Genomic DNA, 17,215 nt, shown 5'->3' with positions numbered 1-17,215 from the left:
TCAACTCAAGCCCGAGCTTGAACTTGACCACGCGGGGACATGGTCGCAGAGCTGGCGCAGAATTTAGCTTGAGAATTGGAGAGGCGGGGGATCGCAAGTGGAGACATGACTTTAGCAACAAAAAGGGCCCGGGCACTGCATTACACTAGTTTGGCGGCGCATACACACCCGGAGGGTGGGGATCGGAGTGTCGGGTGCTTGCTATTTGAATATATGCAAACCCTGGAATCTGGCAGAAAGCTGTCGCTTCGGTGAACGAAGGCAAAAACGGGAGATTGCCGGGTGTCAAATCCGACGCAGGGCTCTGGAAGCAAGAGAAGGGAGGAGAGCCTTACCTGAGCATTTTCTCCCGTCTCTTATTCTCTAAGATTAAATATATTTAATATTCGGGAAGGGAGGAGGGGATTGAGGTCGAGGCGGCATTAATTGCGTTACAAACATCATTTACAACTTCGAGGTACGGGAAACAAACTGTAAGTAGTACTTATATAGGAATTCGTCAAGATTCCATTCTATCCACAGACATAGCCATCTCTTCTCATCTAAGTATACGAGATTGATCTAATTAAACGTCTTAATGGCACCAGAACACTCGCCCGATTCCAAGAGCCCCTGTAGAATCTCCAAGTCCTTGTAGCCCTGCTCCGGCGTCTGTCTTGGGTCGACCTCGCCTTTCTGAATACTCTTGGCAAACGCCACAATCTCTGGCTTGACTCCGACACTAAACTCGAAAATCTTCTTCTCCTCGGCCTTCTCACCGTCAGTCCCTTGCTTCGTAGTGGTTACTTCGACAGGCGTGAGCCGGACGGCGCCCTTAGTGGTGACCAGCTCGATGCAGAAGTCAGATTTAAACTCGGTGCCAAAAGAAACGCAGAACGTGCCACTTCGGCCACTGCCTGTAGTCAGCAGACCATGGACTGTGTCGACTGGTGGGAGCTTCTCTTGGATCAGCGACGTCCGCGCAGAGAGCTGCTTGACCTCCTGGCCCGCGGCAGCGAGGAAGGAGCGGATGCCTGCCACGAAGTGCACGCCGCCATCAAGGAGGAACCCGCCTTGGTAGTCAGGAATCTTGCGCCCTAGTTCTCAGTTAGCGACCGTTTCTCAAAGGGAATCTGTCTAGTTCTTCCTTCCTAAGACGCACAGTCTGTGTTGAAGTACTTGTCATCATCCTTGACAAGAGCGTACAAGCTGAAGCTAAACGTCACGATCTCGCCCCCGATGGCCCTAATCTGCTCTGTCGCATACGTGACCGACTCTAAGAACCTAAAATTCTCCGCGACGCCCCATATAGGCCGCGGCGCTTTGATGTCCTTGTACCATTCAATGAGCTCTCTCGCTGTTGCAAGATCCTTGGCGATGGGCTTCTCGCTGAGGACGTGCTTACCCGCAGCGATGGCCTTCTTGATCACAGAGGGCTGGCTGGGGATTGGCACGGCTACGGTAACAGCATGGATATCACTGCGGGAGAGAAGTGCGTCGAGCGTCTTGTCAGCGGAGGAGTCGTCCGAGTAGACGTCTACCTTGGCTTTGGCGCTAGAGGCGAGCGTCGAAGCTGACTTTTGGGAGCGCGAGTAGACGGCCTTGAGGGAGAAGAACTCGCACGCTTCAATGGCGGGGTAGTGCTCTGAGGTGGATTAGCAGGAGTTGAACGGAGGTTTTTAGATGATGCCTGCATACCTTCCCGGGCGAATATGCCCGCTCCGAGGATAGCAATTCCGATTGTCATTGTCGAGATCTGGGCGTGGTAATGCACTTCAAGGCGTCAACTTGACTGACTCTGGAACAAATGTTCTCTTGCACAACTCGAGATATTTTCCGTGAAATAGAGATAGTAAATAAGGGAAGAGAGCACAGAGATGAGCTTCTCCGCATGCAAGCAGTTCCTTCGACATGAATGACACCCTCCGCGAGCCTGCTTGGCTTCCCCAAGAACAGGGTCCCTGAAATCTAACCTTTATCTAGCTTCTTCTGCTAGCACCGTTTCTGTCGGATCGGCTCAACTGCTTCCTCTTCTTTTTCTCTGTAAAGGGCTACGGCCCCTAACTCCAGTCCCGGGGCTGACTGCTAAGGGCCGTGAAACACCAGACTCATGCTCGAGAAAGCTTGGAATCGCCATTCGTAAGTTCACAAGGAGCCGAGATTAACATGTTCAGTCCTTAGCTTTCAATGCTTGAGGCCGCCTGCATCATCTCAAGCGGATCCACTCATCTTGGTGGGCTTGGCATGCTGTCAAAGCTATCCCCCCGGAGTGTCGGCCTTTCGGATCGGAACCATTCCGTAAAGGTCTCCCCGCACATCCCCTTGTTGACACACCCACTTCACCCCGCAACCTACCCTCTCGCCATGTCGGGTCGGGCGGCAGCTTTATCATCATTTGCCATTTCTCGATGGCTCCCCAGATTATCGATCCGCATGGCAGTTTCCGCTCTAATATCCACCTCATATAGCTCGGTCCATCATTAGAACCGTCCACGCGGGCTCTTGGACTAGTTTACTCCGTGATGTTACCGAGTCTTAGATTAAGTAGTGCGGAGAAGCTAAGTAAGCGGCGTAAGAAGCCTCTGTGTTCAGCCAACCCCGGCGCTCAACCACTTTGTTAGAACAGCCCGTACATTGAGCAGAAACCCCCGTGCCTTGATCTTTCTAGAACTGGTTTCCCATGATCTCACCCGGCTTCCAGTAGTGCCCAGTAATGGCCTGATTTTGAGTCCTCCGTACCCACGCAAGTCTTCTCGTCACTTTATATATATCATCTGTTGCCGGTCCTTATCAATCAGTCTTCAAAATCATCTTCACAACACAATCCCCAATAATTTTAATACGGCCAAAGACTACGCATCCAAAAACCATATCATCACCTTGCCCCCTATTTTGCCAGATTCCATTCTCTTCATCCCCCTACTTTGACGATGCCCGCCGCCAGAGCCGCCCTCCAATTCCAGGAGCCGCATGTCGTGCGACTCTCCGACAAGGAACGCACTAGCGGCATCATCACTGAGGAGCATATCGCCGAGGCTATCTCTGCCTTGCACCGCGATGGCCTCGTGGTTCTCGAGAACGCTGTGGACGTGGAGCACTGTGACAAACTAAACGAAATCCTCAGCAGCGAGGCTGAGGCCATGGCCGAGCTGCCCACCACTCATTTCAACGATGTAAGCATGCTTCTTCCCCATTTCTCTAGGTGGCAGTGTTCACCAGGACCGGGCATTAACTGACTCCTAGAATTCCCCCGACGGCGCTCCCACCGGCAACATGTCTCAAGGGCCCCCTCTAACCCCTGACCTCATGTACACCGACATATGGGCCAACCAACCCGCCGCCACCGTCCTCTCCTTCATGCTGGGTCCCAAACCTCGCGTCAACTACGTTAACGGCAACACGGCTCTAGGCGGCTTCAACGGCGCGCGCCAACGCGTGCACGCCGACCTCACCTTCAACCACGCCCAGTTCCCCTTCGCCATCGTCACCAATTACTACCTCATCGACGTGTCGCCCGCCAACGGGTCCACGGAGCTCTGGCTCGGATCACATCGCGACACGAGCTTCCACGACCACCGCAACGGCCATCCTGTGGACCCGGACGCCGACAACGGCGACGGCCGCCACGGCATCTATGACAACACCCTCGAGTCCGAGTTTGGCATCCGCGACGAGCTCCTCGAGCAGCGTCGCGCCTACGCTCCGCCCGTCCAGCCCACCGTCAAGAAGGGCTCCGTCGTCCTGCGCGACCTGCGCCTCTGGCACGCAGGACTCGCCAACCCCACCCCCGACCCGCGCATCATGCTCGCCTTCGTCCACACCCCCTCATGGTACCAGTGCCCGGCAAAGGTCGTCTTGCCCGAGGCCACGAGCAGCCTCGTCGACTCGTGGGCTAACCGTGAAGTTAGTCCTGTGCAGTACTGGGCGCATTTCGTCCCAGCCGACGTGGACCACAAGACCATCAAGTTCAACCCCAACTTTAGCAGCGACAACAAGGGTTACCTCGCCATGCTGCCCAAGGACGTCTCCATGGGCTTCGTATTTAAGGCGGACGACGAATAGCTTTGGGTAGCCTTATGTTTGCAGATTGATTCTTTTTGTCCTTTGTGCGTGCGTGGTTAGGTGGGTTTCGCATGTTATTATATGACAACAGGCATATAGTGTTTTTACCAATGTGTAATTCTTCATTCGTTCAATTCCAGTTTGATTATCCCGTACGCCGAGAGTCTTCAAGCTTTGTAGTGGACTAGATATTTAGTCAACAAGGGACGTCTGCGATGTGAGATAGCCTATTCTCCCTTGAATTGACTACAGACTCAAATCAACTAGTCTCCATACTTGACCCTACCTTGTCCGATAAACTCCCACCATGATCCCGGCCTAACTCCCCAAGCGTCATGCTCTAGAAAACCTACATACCCAACTTCAAAGACTGTCCAATACCCCCTGATTACCGTAACCCGATGAACATAGCCCAGGCCCATAATACAAAACGCCGTGAGCAAGACAAGGCAGCCAAAAAAAGAAAAAAAAAAAAAAAAAAGATCGAGCTATACGAAGTCCCCGATACCTTTTGCCCTCATCAACCTCTCCATCTTCTCCACCCTAGACTTCAGCTCCGGGTTCGCCTCCCACACCCTGAGGCACTTGTACCCGATGAGGATGGCCTCGTCCATGGCCTCGGGCTGAATGCTCCGCAACCTGTCGACGCCATACGCACAGAGCAGCAGCATCGAGATGGACCCCAAGCCCGTGAGGTCCGCGAGGAGCAAGAGGTGGCGGTTCTGCATGAGCGGCTCGACGGCGTACTGGTGTAGGACGGCGAAACTAAGCGATTTGCGCGCGAGGCCCTCAATGCGGTAGGCCTCCTCCTCCTCTGGGGCGCCGGCGGCGGCTGTAGCAGGCGGGGTAGGAATCGGCAGATCGTAGGGGGGCGGTGACGTGAGCATGCGGATCACGTAGGGCCAGAATATGGTGGCCTGGATGGCGTAGTACTGGGCCCGCAAGAACACCTTGTGGGGGTCGAGGAGCGGGCGCATGTGCGGCCGCTCATCAAGATGGAACTTGATGGGGTGGGGGAGGCCGGCGTGCCAGAACGACAACTGTTGGGAAACCTCGCGTGCGACGACGGGCTCGCAGATGACGAACATCTGGTTCCAGCCCAGACAACCGCCGGGTCGCGAGAAGATGCGGCGGAACGTGATCTCGGCGAGGAACCAGTAGATGCCGGGCTCGTCGTAGTCGCTGAGCGGCAGCGGCATGTCCTCGTTGAAGCCCTGGAGGATCTGCGAGCTCCAGGGGATGTAGATCTGCAGCTCGTGCTCAATGAGGTAGCAGGTCCAGTAGGCGCGGAGGCACTGCTGGCGGTAAACGGGGTCCGCTTGTAGGCGGCTGTGCAGCTGGAGCAGGACGATGACCTTCATCGACGCCTTCTGGATGGCCTCGTGGGCCAGCAACGGGCGTAGACAGTACAATAGGTAGAATGACATAAGGATCTGACACTGCACATAACGAATAGTGTTGGTGTTCAACCTGTCGGCGTCGACGATCTGGCAGGCGGCGCGGAAGTACCCCACCCCGGGAAACATCGACGGGTCGTCCTCGAGGTGAAGGCTGTCTTGGGCAAACGACCCGACGGCAAGGATAAATAGTACCAGACAAGTGTCGAGGGACTGCGCGTCGAAGCCGGACTCGACTGTCCGCGACACGATGTCCGAGCAATCGGCCTGGTCGATGATGGGGCACCACGGTAACACATCTTTCAAGAAGAATTGCAGGAGCTGCCAACACCGCCGACGTCCGAGATCAAGCGACTCGAGCTCTACGAAGCCCCCGCGAAAGATGTCCCCGTCGTGGCAGAGCTGCAAATCGAGGAGGCGCTCAAAGTTGTCATTGCGGAGTGGCAGCAGCTCCTCGGGGCTCTCCTGGTTCGAGAGGCGAGATAGTCCGGATAGGTCAAATCCAATAGTAAAATTTGGAGCGTGAGCCGGGCGGGCGAGAGCGAGTGACTCGTCCAAGCTCCGAGGTGACGGGATCAGGTGCTGATCCTCGTCGTGGAAAATGCCCAGGGCCCCGGTGGCGAAGGAGACGTGGTCACGCGGCGACGTGACCTGTCTGAGGAGGCTCTCGATCCGTTCTAGGCGAGAAACGACATCGAGTCCATCTAATTCCTGAGGCTGATGGTTTGTTACACTTGGTCGTGCGTCGGGCAGCTCATCGGGTCTAGTCCCATATGTTAGAATCAAGGAGGGAGCGAAATATTTGTCACGAGAATAATCGTGAATTGAGCTCGCCTTGCGAGGACCAATACGGTGTTGCAAGTTACCTGCGCTCTGATTTCACCTCCACATCTTCTTTCAGATTCACGGCCTTTGGCAAGTGTGGTAGTGGGGGGAGGGGAGTTAGCATGCAGGAGAAATGGGTGAGACTAGAACGGATGACTAGACCCAAGCGGCTCGGACGGGGGTGAGGCGAGGGCAGCGTATCCCCGGACCCAAAAGTTCAGAAATCAGCGTGAGGGGGTCTGGGGGTGAAGGAAGACCGTTCCAGAGCTGTTGCTCTCGCTCCACACGCACGGGCGCACATACCTAACGTTCTGCTCGGACCGCCGGTAGACGCACTCAGCGCCAATGTCGGCACAGAACGAGCACGACGGCCTCGCAGCGTCACACTTCGTCTTCCTCGACCGACACACCTCACACGCCACGTTGACCCGCTTCTTCGGGTAGGTTGTCTTGGGTGCGCCTGATCGGCTCCGCTTCAGGAGCGGCGAACCTCCCGCTGGCCGGACATTTATGGGCGATGCTATGGCGTACTGAGTCTTCGGCGAGAACATAGCCGACCGAACTGTCCGGGGAGCGTGATTGTGCGCGAAGAGCGGCGGTCGGTAGAGGGTCTAGTTTCGCCCTATCAGGCGGTGCGGATAAGTGGGCCTGACGGACCAAGAAATCGGAAGGTAAAAAAAAAAAAAAAAAATAACGTGACGGCCCAGAACTGTTGGCGAACGAGAAGAAGAGACTGGGGAGGAGAGTCTCCTATTTATCGGAGTATCGGGTCGCCCCAAGAGGTGTGCGTGCATGGGTACAATCCGGGGTCGCTAGTTCAGGGAAGGTGGTGTGGAGACCTATGGATCCTTCTCCGCATCGCGAGTGACGCTATCTCGGCACTAATCCTCCAGTGGGTGGAGAAGCGCAAGCGAGAGCACGGCGTGAGATGCGAAGATCCAGTCGTCCATTTGGGATTGACAATGAACTAGTGGGTGGTGAAGGGTAACCATAGGCTATAGCAAACGTGCATCTGCCGTAAGGTCTCGCTATTCTCTTCGAGGCCGTCCGAGCTTGAATTGGAAAAGATACAACTGATCTACTAAACTGAGGCACGCCTCTTTTTAATGCATTGTCATCATATTCTCTTGTCCCTCTTTCCAATTACACTAGTGCAATCCCTCACAATCATCTCCACTCTTTCCCCAGATTCCGCCATCATGGATCCGAAATGTTCACCACCCATCCTCCATTCCCACACACCCCCCCAATCACTCCTCACGGCCCTAACATTGCGACGACTCTGCCAAAAAGGGAGCCACCTTTTCCAGAATCGCGATGCCAGCCTGACTTGGGACTGTGGCACTAACGGTGTGGATCCCAAGTACATGTCGTCTCCAATAATACTAGCCACTCCTTTCCAAGATCTCTGTTCCCCGCATTTTTTCAAGGCTTGGCTTATGCTTGCTAGCTGGGTGAACCCCATGCTCCCCAGATTTGATTATTACTCGCCTCTCATTGTGTCTGCCGTGGCTCAAGGCTGCAACCCAAGCGCACATGCATCCAAACCATCCCGGTATACCAAGACTAGTGCTAAAACCTTGACCGCTAAGGCGAAAGAAAGTATAGTGTCGTGTACACCGCGAGGTGTACTTCGAGTCTAATTACTGCTCCTATATATGTTCGACAGCTAGCTACGAGTCGGTTTCCTGATTTGTCCTGGCTTAAAATAATCTTAATCCCAGAGGGTGTAATTGGATTGATCGCGGAGATCCTCTGACCTTCTACTCGTATTCGTCTATAAGAACGCCGCATCGTGAATAAGGTCGACTCAAAAAATCTGAAAGTTTCCATTAGATGCCGAACCTCCGCATCTTAGACCTGACCGCAGCAAACTATTCTACAATCACCGTTATCCATTTGTCCCCGTAGTTCTTCTGAACTATTTTCAGCCATTTCTGTCTGCCCCGTACCTGGTAGACACATTCCATCATGGGCTCGAGCAACACAATCGACTGGACCCAGGTCCGTTCTGAGGACAGATGGAAGATTCTCAAGTTCCAGAAAAGGTTCTTCCTATGGGCTCTTTACACTTCCATCGGCTCAATGATGTTAGGTAAGTTTTCATACGAGACAGCAGAAGAGCGAGAGTTGTGGCCTTTAGACATGGACACTAACCACAACACCTTTGCCAGGCTTTGACTTCGGTATTGCGGGAACAGCCACGGCCTTCCCTGCCTTCCAGCAGAAGATGGGTATCCCTTGGCCTTCTCAGCCCTCCGGTTACCTGATTCCCGCCAATGTAGGCCTTTTACGATCTCACGACCCAACCCCCTATCCAATGCTGATAGCCAGGTATCCAGGTCCAAGCTGCATGGTCCGGTGTCGTCACTGCGGGCGATGCCGTTGGAATTCTTGTGGCTGGTCAACTCATGGATGGAATCGGCCGCAAGTGGGTCATCTTGATTGGTTCCATCTTGACAGCCGCGGGTATTGGAGTGCAAGTCGGAAGCAACAACTGGAAGGAGTTCCTCGCCGGCCGTCTGGTTAACTGTAAGTCCAACCCCTGTGTCGATCGATAACTGGAAAAGGAAAGGAGAGAATTCTAATCAATTAAGCTCTCTAGCTCTTGGATTTGGTATGGTGTTCATCATTTCCCCTGTCTGGATCGGTGAAAACGCCCGTCCTGAGCTCCGTGGCTTCTTCCTCTGCCTTATGAACGGCTCCATCGTCCTCGGTCAATTTGTTCTCGCGTAAGATATTCCCCCTTCCACATGTCCTATCATGTTATAAACTAAACTTTGTCACGCCCGTTAGCCTTGTCGCCTACGGAACCGATAACATCGGCGGCAAGTGGTCCTACCAGACCCTCATTGTCCTCCAGTTCACCTTTGTCGCCGCCATCCTCCTCGGGTATCCTTTCTTCCCCGAGTCTCCGTACTGGCATCTCCAGCACAACCGTGAGGAGCAGGCACGGAAGAGCTTAGGACGTATCCACGGAAAGAAGGAAAAGGCTCTCATCGACGCCGAGATCGTGCGTATCCGCGACGTCATCACCGTGAGCGAGGAGATGGCGAGGCTGGCCTCTGTCGATGGCCCTCCGGTTATCCAAATGTTCAAAGGAACAAACTTGGTAGAGTTTTGACATGTCCGATGATGGCACTAAGGGAAAATTCGCTGACCATAGGATGCCAGAAACGTACCATTATCGCCATTCTGCCCGCTGCCGCCCAGCAGCTAATCGGTGCCGCTTTCGTGCTCGGATACATCACCTATTTCCTGTCCCTGCTCGGGATTGAGGAATACTTCAAGGTCTCCGTCGCTCTTTACTGCTGCATGCTTGCTAGTAACGTCTCGGCTTTCCCACTCATCGAGACTGCCGGTCGCCGACCCCTACTACTCATGGGTATCGTTTCCCTGACCGTTATCGAACTGGTAAGCACATATCTCAAGAAGAAAATGAAGAAAAGTATTCACCCTAACACGAAAGGCTAGATCATGGGCATCATGGGTGTCATCAACAACGCCGCCTCACTCTGGGTCACCCTCGTCTGTATCTTCCTCTGGGCCATCTTTTACCAAGTCTCCATTGGGGCCGTCGGTTTCGCCATTGGCTCCGAGGTCGCCTCTCCACCTCTGCGCCCCACCACTATCTCCGCACTCGGTCTTACGCAGGCTGCAGTCGGCTGGCTCATCGGCTTCGTCTCCCCTTATATGATCAACCCGGATGCTGGAAACCTCGGCGCCAAAGTCGGCTTTGTGTTCTTCGGACTGGGCGTCCCATTGTGCATCGCCTTCTGGTTCCTCATTCCCGAGACCATGGGTCTTACCTACGAAGATGTGAGTCTTAAACGAGGTTCCTTCTACTTGAAAAGAGGAAGTGAGAGAATATTTATGCTAATATGATATTTTCTAGATGGACCACCTCTTCGGTGAAAAGGTCCCTCCCCGTCACTTCAAGCGTGAGGCTCTCCGGCGCCGCCAGGAAGCCGGAGAGGTCGCTAGCAGTGAGAACGAGAAGCGCGATGGCTCCATCCAGGCTGTCGAGACGGCTGCTTAGGCCACCCACTCACTAGCCAATATTTGACTCTTAATACCAATTTGCACCCTTTTGAGGACTATATTCGATTCGGTTTTGTAGCCTTGAGTAATTGCGGTTACTATATCCTAAGAACTCCATGGAGTCAAGCTGGTTCACAGTACATGCGACTCTGGGTGGATAAAGCTGTTTTACTCTGACGCCATTTTTATAATACAAGTTATGTCGAGCATGCACCTTTGGTTTTCCGATGTATATCACCTTGCATAATCTATAACATCATGCTGTATTCACTAAGCTCCAGTATTGCCCCAATGTCTTCCATGTCAGCCGTTCACCTCATTTAATTTTATCGTGCTCATATACGGGCCAACTCTTGCGAGGATCTCCATTCGTGAAGTATGGTTAGTGGAAGTACTAATCGCTCCACCCTATCCCACTACCAAAGGGCTAAGACGAAAACACGACGACGCCAACCGGATTTCTGAGGCCTAACAAGCATATGAACCGCAGATATTTGAAAAATACGCATAACACATCTCCCGTCTCAACTGTCAATGCCGACGCGCGCCAACGGACTGAGAGTCGGGTACAAATCAAGGTGGCAGACACGCTGTCACCTGCACAAATTCCAATACGGCGCCTCCGTTTGGTGGGCGTGCATTCTTTCCCTTGCTTCGTCAGAGGCCGATACCCAATACCCGCGGGTGTCCATACGTGCCTAAAGCGGTAGGGGAAGTAAATGAAGAAGGGGGGTGGAATCTTATTTTGCGCATGTTGATCCGATACTCCGATGGATCCGATACTGCGGCGAAATGTAACGGGCGTGTTGGAACTAAATTCGGTGCTTGAGCTCTTCGTTCGGTGCGTATACTAAACTAGCACCCCCTTTAGTGTGGGGAGAGCTCGTACATGGGCCAGCTATAGAATATCTACCATAGCTTCCTGTCGCAGCGTTGGAGGTGGCGTGCAAGAAATCTTGAGCGACATTGCCTCGTAGCGCAAAAAAGACACTGGATACGAGCTAATGGACTGGGTAGGAGACTCGGATGGGACTTCAAGGGCCCAACTGGGTAGGGTAACCGGGTGCCGGAATCCTTGCGGGCGTCTCTTCAAAGTGCACCATCTAGAGGACGCGGACCTGAGGTAGTCCCCAGCGTACAAAACAAAGTCGTTCCCAGCGCAATCATCCACGCGACTACTATAGGGTATCACTAGCCAGGCTTAGGTTTTTTGTCTGCCGCCCCTTGCAGATCTTGCCCGTTGACATTGCTTCTGTGTAGTAGCCTCCACTGCAAACATGCCTTTCCCCATCGTATACCCCAAGCAAGACGGCCCTGGCCGCCTGCTCGAGCTCTGCACGTTCCGAAAGAGTAGCCTCCCCGACAAAGAGTGGAACGAAATCTTCTACGACACGACGGGAATCTCGCTCACCTTCCCTATTTCAAGGCAATCCCTCTACGCCTCTCAGATCGAGGACCCCCAGATCGCCGTTCTCATCGCAGACTGGACCTCGGCAGAGGAGAAGGACATATTCGAGCCAAGTAAGTTACGGCTACTAAAAAGAATGGCGTATCAACGGCTGATGTGTTCCCCAACTTAGGTGAACGCTATCAGAGCATCAAGCCCGCGTTTGGCAAGCTCATCGACACGACAAACCCTTCTTTCACTTGGTACGAGCCCCGTATCATATTTTAGTTGGCTTTTTTAATGCTTTTCATCTTTCTCAACGTGAATGTAAAACTAAGTAATGCCATCACAGCCACCACCTGATCCTTCCTGGCGCGGCGAAGACACCTGCTAGCCCCTTCCTATCCGCTTCCCATATAAGGATACCCGCCAAAAAGCAAGACGCAGCCGCCGTCGCTTTTGAGGAATACCTAAGCTCTGGAACCGCCCTCGATGGCCTAGAATACCTCGTCGTGGCGCCCTCGCGCGAGGACGCCAACACGATTGTCTGTATTGTCGGGACTAGGGATCCTGAGGCCGCGAAAGCGGTTGGCGCCGTAAGTTATCCAGAATCTAAGTCCCAAGACAGTGGAGCCCTGAAAGAATGACGTTTACTAACGAGGGCCGTCTGCTCTAGACACTGGAGCACGATAAGCTTAAGGACGCACTTGATGCGCTAAAAGAATCTGGTAGCAAATACATGGCCAAGGTGATCAGCGCCAAGGACGCCAATCCGCAGGCGTTACCGGCGCCCTGAGCAATGTTTTGAGCTAGGTATTGAGCCAGGTATCTTAGCGTTTGCATATGTATATATGAGTTCATAGATTGGATTCCCCATAAACTTCATATCTGATGATCCTAGGCCAGGGCTTCAACGATCTCCTTTGCTCGAATCTTTGGCCGGTGCCAAGATTGACTACAGCATCTGATAGAGTTTCCTCGAGGTGTTTGAGATGCACTATCAATGTAACAATTAATCACCCTAGGAGACCCAAAAAATATACACATGAAATCTAGGCTCTTGCCGTACTCTCTCATTCTATTGTAGTTAATACGGGCACTAAATGATAGCCAATTAGAAGATATACAACTCCCCAGCTATAAGCCCTGACTATCGAAAGCTGGGAGTAGAGTACCTGATTGTGCTGATAGAATATAGTTTGAATAGTACTAATTTGGCGCAGTCTTCGGAGACATGAAAGTCGCGTGTCAGATTTCTGAAGTATTTGAAGGGGTCTACTATGTCAAGCTCAAGGCTAACTAACTGGCTTGGATCTCTTGATGAGCTTGAAACTAAGATAAAAGCAAAACAGGAACAGGATCCCCAAGGCTGCATGTCCCTATTACTATAGTAATAAATTTCGCAAGTGTCCAGCTGGCTCCGAGGTAGACTACTATATAATTAGGCTGATGTCTTCGTCACCCCTTATTAAAAGGTGCCTCTGATGCCGGACTAACATTCGATACGGCCCGACGAGTTCAATTTCATGTAGGCTTGCTTTAATTCGAGGAAAAAGGCTTCCCGGATATACCCCTAAGTTAACAACTCTGAAACTCGGAGTCCTGAGCACTAGGGATATATTGGCAGTGGATTGGTAGTCACAGCTCCTGATTGCTTCGGCGATGTCCAGTATATTCCCGTCTAGAGCGATGCTGAACTCGAGATACTGTGTTCCGAGCCTTATTTGTCGGTGAAATTGTCTAGAGACACTTCCCCCTCGATGTGCACGTGCGTATCGGCGCCGTTGGTAAGGTCCCATGCCGATTTGAAAAAGAATAGGGAATCAGCATCTTGAGACTCCCCCCACACTGAACCTAAGATACCTTGCAGGGAAGACACGTGGAGTGTGGTCGTCGCTTGTGCCTTCCTCCCAGGTTCGTCTTCCTCTGTCTCTAGGATCTTCCCACGTCCTCAACCCAGGATACTAAGGAAATGGATAGAGACAGCCAAGGGATCTCCTGCATTAATAGCTTGCAATATTGAGTGTGCTCTTCAACTAAATCCACGACCTTTAGAGCTGCAGAGCGGGCATTATTAACAATGCTCATCACTAAGTTCATTCAAGCATCTTCTTCGGACTCATTTGGACTCTTTGAGCCCGAGTTTACTATATCCCAGCTCCGCCGTCAGCACTGATATCAGTGGTGTTGCTCTAGATACCAGAGCCACCGAGTGCCGCTCTTTCAATTATGTAGAGGCCTCAGCGCTGAAGCTCCCCAACCACCGTTGGGTTGGTGATGTTGTTCCAGGCTCACACCATTGGAGGCCGGTTACGGCATTAGTTTGATAACCTCGGGAATTATCAAGTTTACGCTTTGACTTAAATTGGAATCTTGTGTGAATGTCTTCAATCTCAACGAAGTCGAACGTGTTGCGTAATATTGCATAGAGAGCGGCTGAAGGCCTTTACATTTCGTCACAGCCCCTTAAGACTGGAAAAATATGCGTCCAAACCTTTTTTCGAAAAGAAAAACGTATGGTCTCAACGTAACCCGAACCACTAAGTCTGCTCCGTAACTAAATGTCAATCTAACCTAGAGGGTACCAATAGGACGCAGAAGGAGGTGCCTGTTTTGACACCCACAGTTCAAATTTGGCTTCCGACCATCCTTGGCCTAACCGAGCTCTCAACGTCGGGGCCGTCATCGTAGGTGATCGCCCACTTATGCTCCTTATCATTGCGGTAAATTGCAGGCCAGATTCCGCATCTCCCCGGGGCCAGTATTCCATTAGGGTCCAAGGAGTCTTTCAGCAGCTCGTGGAACTTTAGCTGTGCGCCGTCGTTCCAGTTGTAGGAGCGCGCGACTTGATCCGCTAGAAGAGTGTGGGTTCTATAAACGAGGAACAGATAATTGTTAGACCAAGATCGCGGCTAGCATTCCGTTAATTATTAACCGCACGTACCTGTATTCTCCGAAGCCGTGAATTCTGCAGCTCTCTATCAACTCTCGCATGCATGCAAAGGCATTCTTTTTTTGCTTCTTGTCCTCGACGTTGTATAAAAGCCCCACAACCACGCGTGTCTCTCGTGGAAGAGCACACCACGATTTGGAGTTGTCGAATCCGTGTTTTTCGACGATGGAATCGATGATGTTCGTGATCAATCTCGAGTATTTCTCACCATTTGGCACGATGGGTGAGAAGAACAGACCTGCGCAATTGGGAATCCAATTGAGCCAAAATAACTCTCGAAGGGCCGGTATGCCTTGATGTATCCCGCTCTTGTCATGGAGGTAATGTGTTTCCGGTAGCTCTTGGGAAAGATAAAATTTGGTACCCGGAATTCGTGACACCTCCTTTCGAACCTGAGCGATAAGGGACGAAGTAGTCTCCGGGGTACCCAGAACCGTTCCTATGTGTTGTTAACTTTAAGTCGGGCATCAAAGTGCTGTAGCTGAGGGACTGACCAAAGAATAACCACGCGCATTCACCGGTAAACGAGTAGTCTCTCATCGCCTTTTTCCATACCTCCTTCGGGACAGGACCCTCCCCGTTATAGATGTCTGACCTTTTCACATAATGATTGGCGATGATATCTTGGGTCGCTGAACTTAGCTGTGGGACACTATGCACCAACCCACGCCTCAGTAGGTCCTTCACCAGCTCATTGATCTCGGGAAAATCTTCCTCTCGCTCAAAGCTGACAAGAAAGGATTGAGCTGGCTGCTTTAGCGTGAGCCAAAACCCCATTTTCGTAACGATGCCATAGTTTCCCTGGCTGAAAATACCGTCTGTATAAGGCCCGTAACCATATCTAGACGAGTTAGTTCGCTCGGTCTCAAACGACACTCGGGTATACATACTTGTTTGCTTGCCAAGTTTCACTGAAATCTTTGCCATCAGGTGCCGACATAGCACCCATACCTGTCCTGATGATTTCCCCGTTTGGGAGAACGACTTCTAGTCCGCAATGAGAGCCGAAATGATCAGCCATGGCAGTCCACCTTAGCACAGCATTAATTTCGTGAGGCCACATCAAGTTTTTTTAGGGAAGGACTGAAAGGACTTACCCTAATCCACGGTCGCAGGCATTTCCAAGAACACTGCCTCCGCCGATGTCTGTGCAATCCATTGACAGCTCTGGCGCAACCTCCTGGAGTTTTTCGTAAAGCGCGAAGTACGTCACGCCAGGCTCCACGAGAACGGTTGCAGAGGCCTTGTTGATATTCAGGACCTTGTTCATCCTTCTGCCCAAATCCACAACAACGGATCCTCGTACTCGAGGAGATGCACCGCCGTAACCCCAATTTCGGCCGAGAGATATAGGGTAAATAGGGATCTTGAACTCATTTGCCCATTTGACAATAGCCGAGACCTCTGCAGTAGAGGCTGGTGAAACTATAGACGAGGGCACCAAATCACCTCTGTCAAAGATGGAAAAGGCGTCGTGCGTTTTGGGGTGCTCCATATACCACCCGTCTTGAACTTTTTGGCCCCCAACAAGCTCGACATTTGCAGCGCCAACTATCTCTCGGAGCTTGTCAATCGCGATGTTGAATTGAGAAGCGGACGTGAATGGAGGAAGTGCCTGGGTTAAGTACGACTCTCGAGGGGTATTGCCTGGGTGAGAATAGAGACGGGTTTTCATTTCTTTAGCCTCCTGAAAGACACGGAGAGGAACGCCAGAATAGACGTCCTTCAACGCCGGGGGATCAGTAATGGAAGCATTTGAAGACATGATTCTTCGCGATGGTGGTGAGGCGACTTCGGTAAGTTAGGTACGTTTGCGCTGGAGAACTGCTAGTGCTGATTGATGGAAGGAAAGCTTCGAATTTGAAGCTCCTAATGATATATATGTCGATTGTCTTCCCTACAGTTTGGCGGATTCGCCCGTCGCTGATCTCCCCATAATAAGTCTTAACTCCCGCCCGGCCCGCCCCCGCAATAACGAATAGAGATTGTCCGCAACTGTTTGACTCCGCCCCCGCTATAAGATATAGGCTGTCTCCTGTCGGCGGGGGCCCGCACGACTCTTAGATGGAGGAGATGTTATGTGGTTCGAAAGGCGGGGGCGAAGGTTAAGTGAGTTGCCCGCATATGCTTCCTGATTACTATAGGTACGAAGGCACCCGTCCAGACATGTAAGGGGATTATCACTAGCCCACTTTACACTCCTAAAGATCAGTTGTATCATCATCGCGGCCGTTACGATATCGTATACACACCCTTTACGCTGACAAAACAAAAGTTTTGTGCGTCGAGGTCTAACAGCTAGTTGGCCGAGGAGAATCCTCAAGTCATAGGTCTGGAATTAATACCGACTGTTGCTACACAGTAGGTTAGCTCCCAGTCTGGAACAGTCCACGTATCAGTCTCTATTACGGGCATTGTCATGGCCACCTTCCTGCCACCTTCCACCCATCCGCAAGCATTTTCCCTTCATGATGAACAATAAACCCATTCATGGCCGCCAAACAGTATATTCCAGAGGTCCTGTACATGTGCCCGTAGAAGTTCGGGTGAGCCGAGACCACCTGCGGGATT

The 17,215-nt window shown here is 52.1% G+C and overlaps 6 protein-coding genes across 6 annotated transcripts; 3 read left to right on the top strand and 3 right to left on the bottom strand.

Annotated features, from left to right (window-relative positions):
• Positions 1-561: 561 nt before the first annotated feature.
• SAPIO_CDS8791 (Oxidoreductase-like protein) lies at positions 562-1,726 on the bottom strand (the record flags this gene model as incomplete). The annotated part of the gene is made up of 3 exons (XM_016790349.1): positions 562-1,076; positions 1,142-1,624; positions 1,678-1,726. The coding sequence occupies 3 exons, from the start codon at positions 1,724-1,726 to the stop codon at positions 562-564; spliced, it is 1,047 nt and encodes a 348-aa protein (XP_016639652.1).
• Positions 1,727-2,909: 1,183 nt separating this feature from the next.
• SAPIO_CDS8790 (Uncharacterized protein) lies at positions 2,910-4,041 on the top strand (the record flags this gene model as incomplete). The annotated part of the gene is made up of 2 exons (XM_016790348.1): positions 2,910-3,152; positions 3,223-4,041. The coding sequence occupies 2 exons, from the start codon at positions 2,910-2,912 to the stop codon at positions 4,039-4,041; spliced, it is 1,062 nt and encodes a 353-aa protein (XP_016639651.1).
• Positions 4,042-4,529: 488 nt separating this feature from the next.
• On the bottom strand, positions 4,530-6,814 carry SAPIO_CDS8789 (uncharacterized protein; the record flags this gene model as incomplete). The annotated part of the gene is made up of 2 exons (XM_016790347.1): positions 4,530-6,201; positions 6,567-6,814. The coding sequence occupies 2 exons, from the start codon at positions 6,812-6,814 to the stop codon at positions 4,530-4,532; spliced, it is 1,920 nt and encodes a 639-aa protein (XP_016639650.1).
• A 1,420-nt stretch (positions 6,815-8,234) lies between these two features.
• On the top strand, positions 8,235-10,302 carry SAPIO_CDS8788 (uncharacterized protein; the record flags this gene model as incomplete). Its single annotated transcript, XM_016790346.1, has 8 exons — positions 8,235-8,358; positions 8,438-8,544; positions 8,606-8,795; positions 8,869-8,995; positions 9,060-9,375; positions 9,438-9,677; positions 9,738-10,082; positions 10,159-10,302. 8 exons carry the CDS (start codon positions 8,235-8,237, stop codon positions 10,300-10,302), a joined length of 1,593 nt encoding a protein of 530 aa, XP_016639649.1.
• Positions 10,303-11,581: 1,279 nt separating this feature from the next.
• On the top strand, positions 11,582-12,487 carry SAPIO_CDS8787 (uncharacterized protein; the record flags this gene model as incomplete). The annotated part of the gene is made up of 4 exons (XM_016790345.1): positions 11,582-11,825; positions 11,885-11,954; positions 12,044-12,287; positions 12,368-12,487. The coding sequence occupies 4 exons, from the start codon at positions 11,582-11,584 to the stop codon at positions 12,485-12,487; spliced, it is 678 nt and encodes a 225-aa protein (XP_016639648.1).
• Positions 12,488-14,318: 1,831 nt separating this feature from the next.
• Positions 14,319-16,409, bottom strand: SAPIO_CDS8786 (Vanillyl-alcohol oxidase; the record flags this gene model as incomplete). The annotated part of the gene is made up of 4 exons (XM_016790344.1): positions 14,319-14,562; positions 14,636-14,882; positions 15,313-15,485; positions 15,742-16,409. 4 exons carry the CDS (start codon positions 16,407-16,409, stop codon positions 14,319-14,321), a joined length of 1,332 nt encoding a protein of 443 aa, XP_016639647.1.
• Positions 16,410-17,215: the final 806 nt, after the last annotated feature.

The sequence above is a fragment of the Scedosporium apiospermum genome, assembly GCF_000732125.1.
Source record: "Scedosporium apiospermum strain IHEM 14462 chromosome Unknown SEQ_SAPIO_0132, whole genome shotgun sequence".
NCBI lineage: Eukaryota > Fungi > Ascomycota > Sordariomycetes > Microascales > Microascaceae > Scedosporium > Scedosporium apiospermum.
The sequence above is the reverse complement of the archived record's forward strand: the minus strand, read 5'-3'. Positions and strand labels throughout refer to the sequence as shown.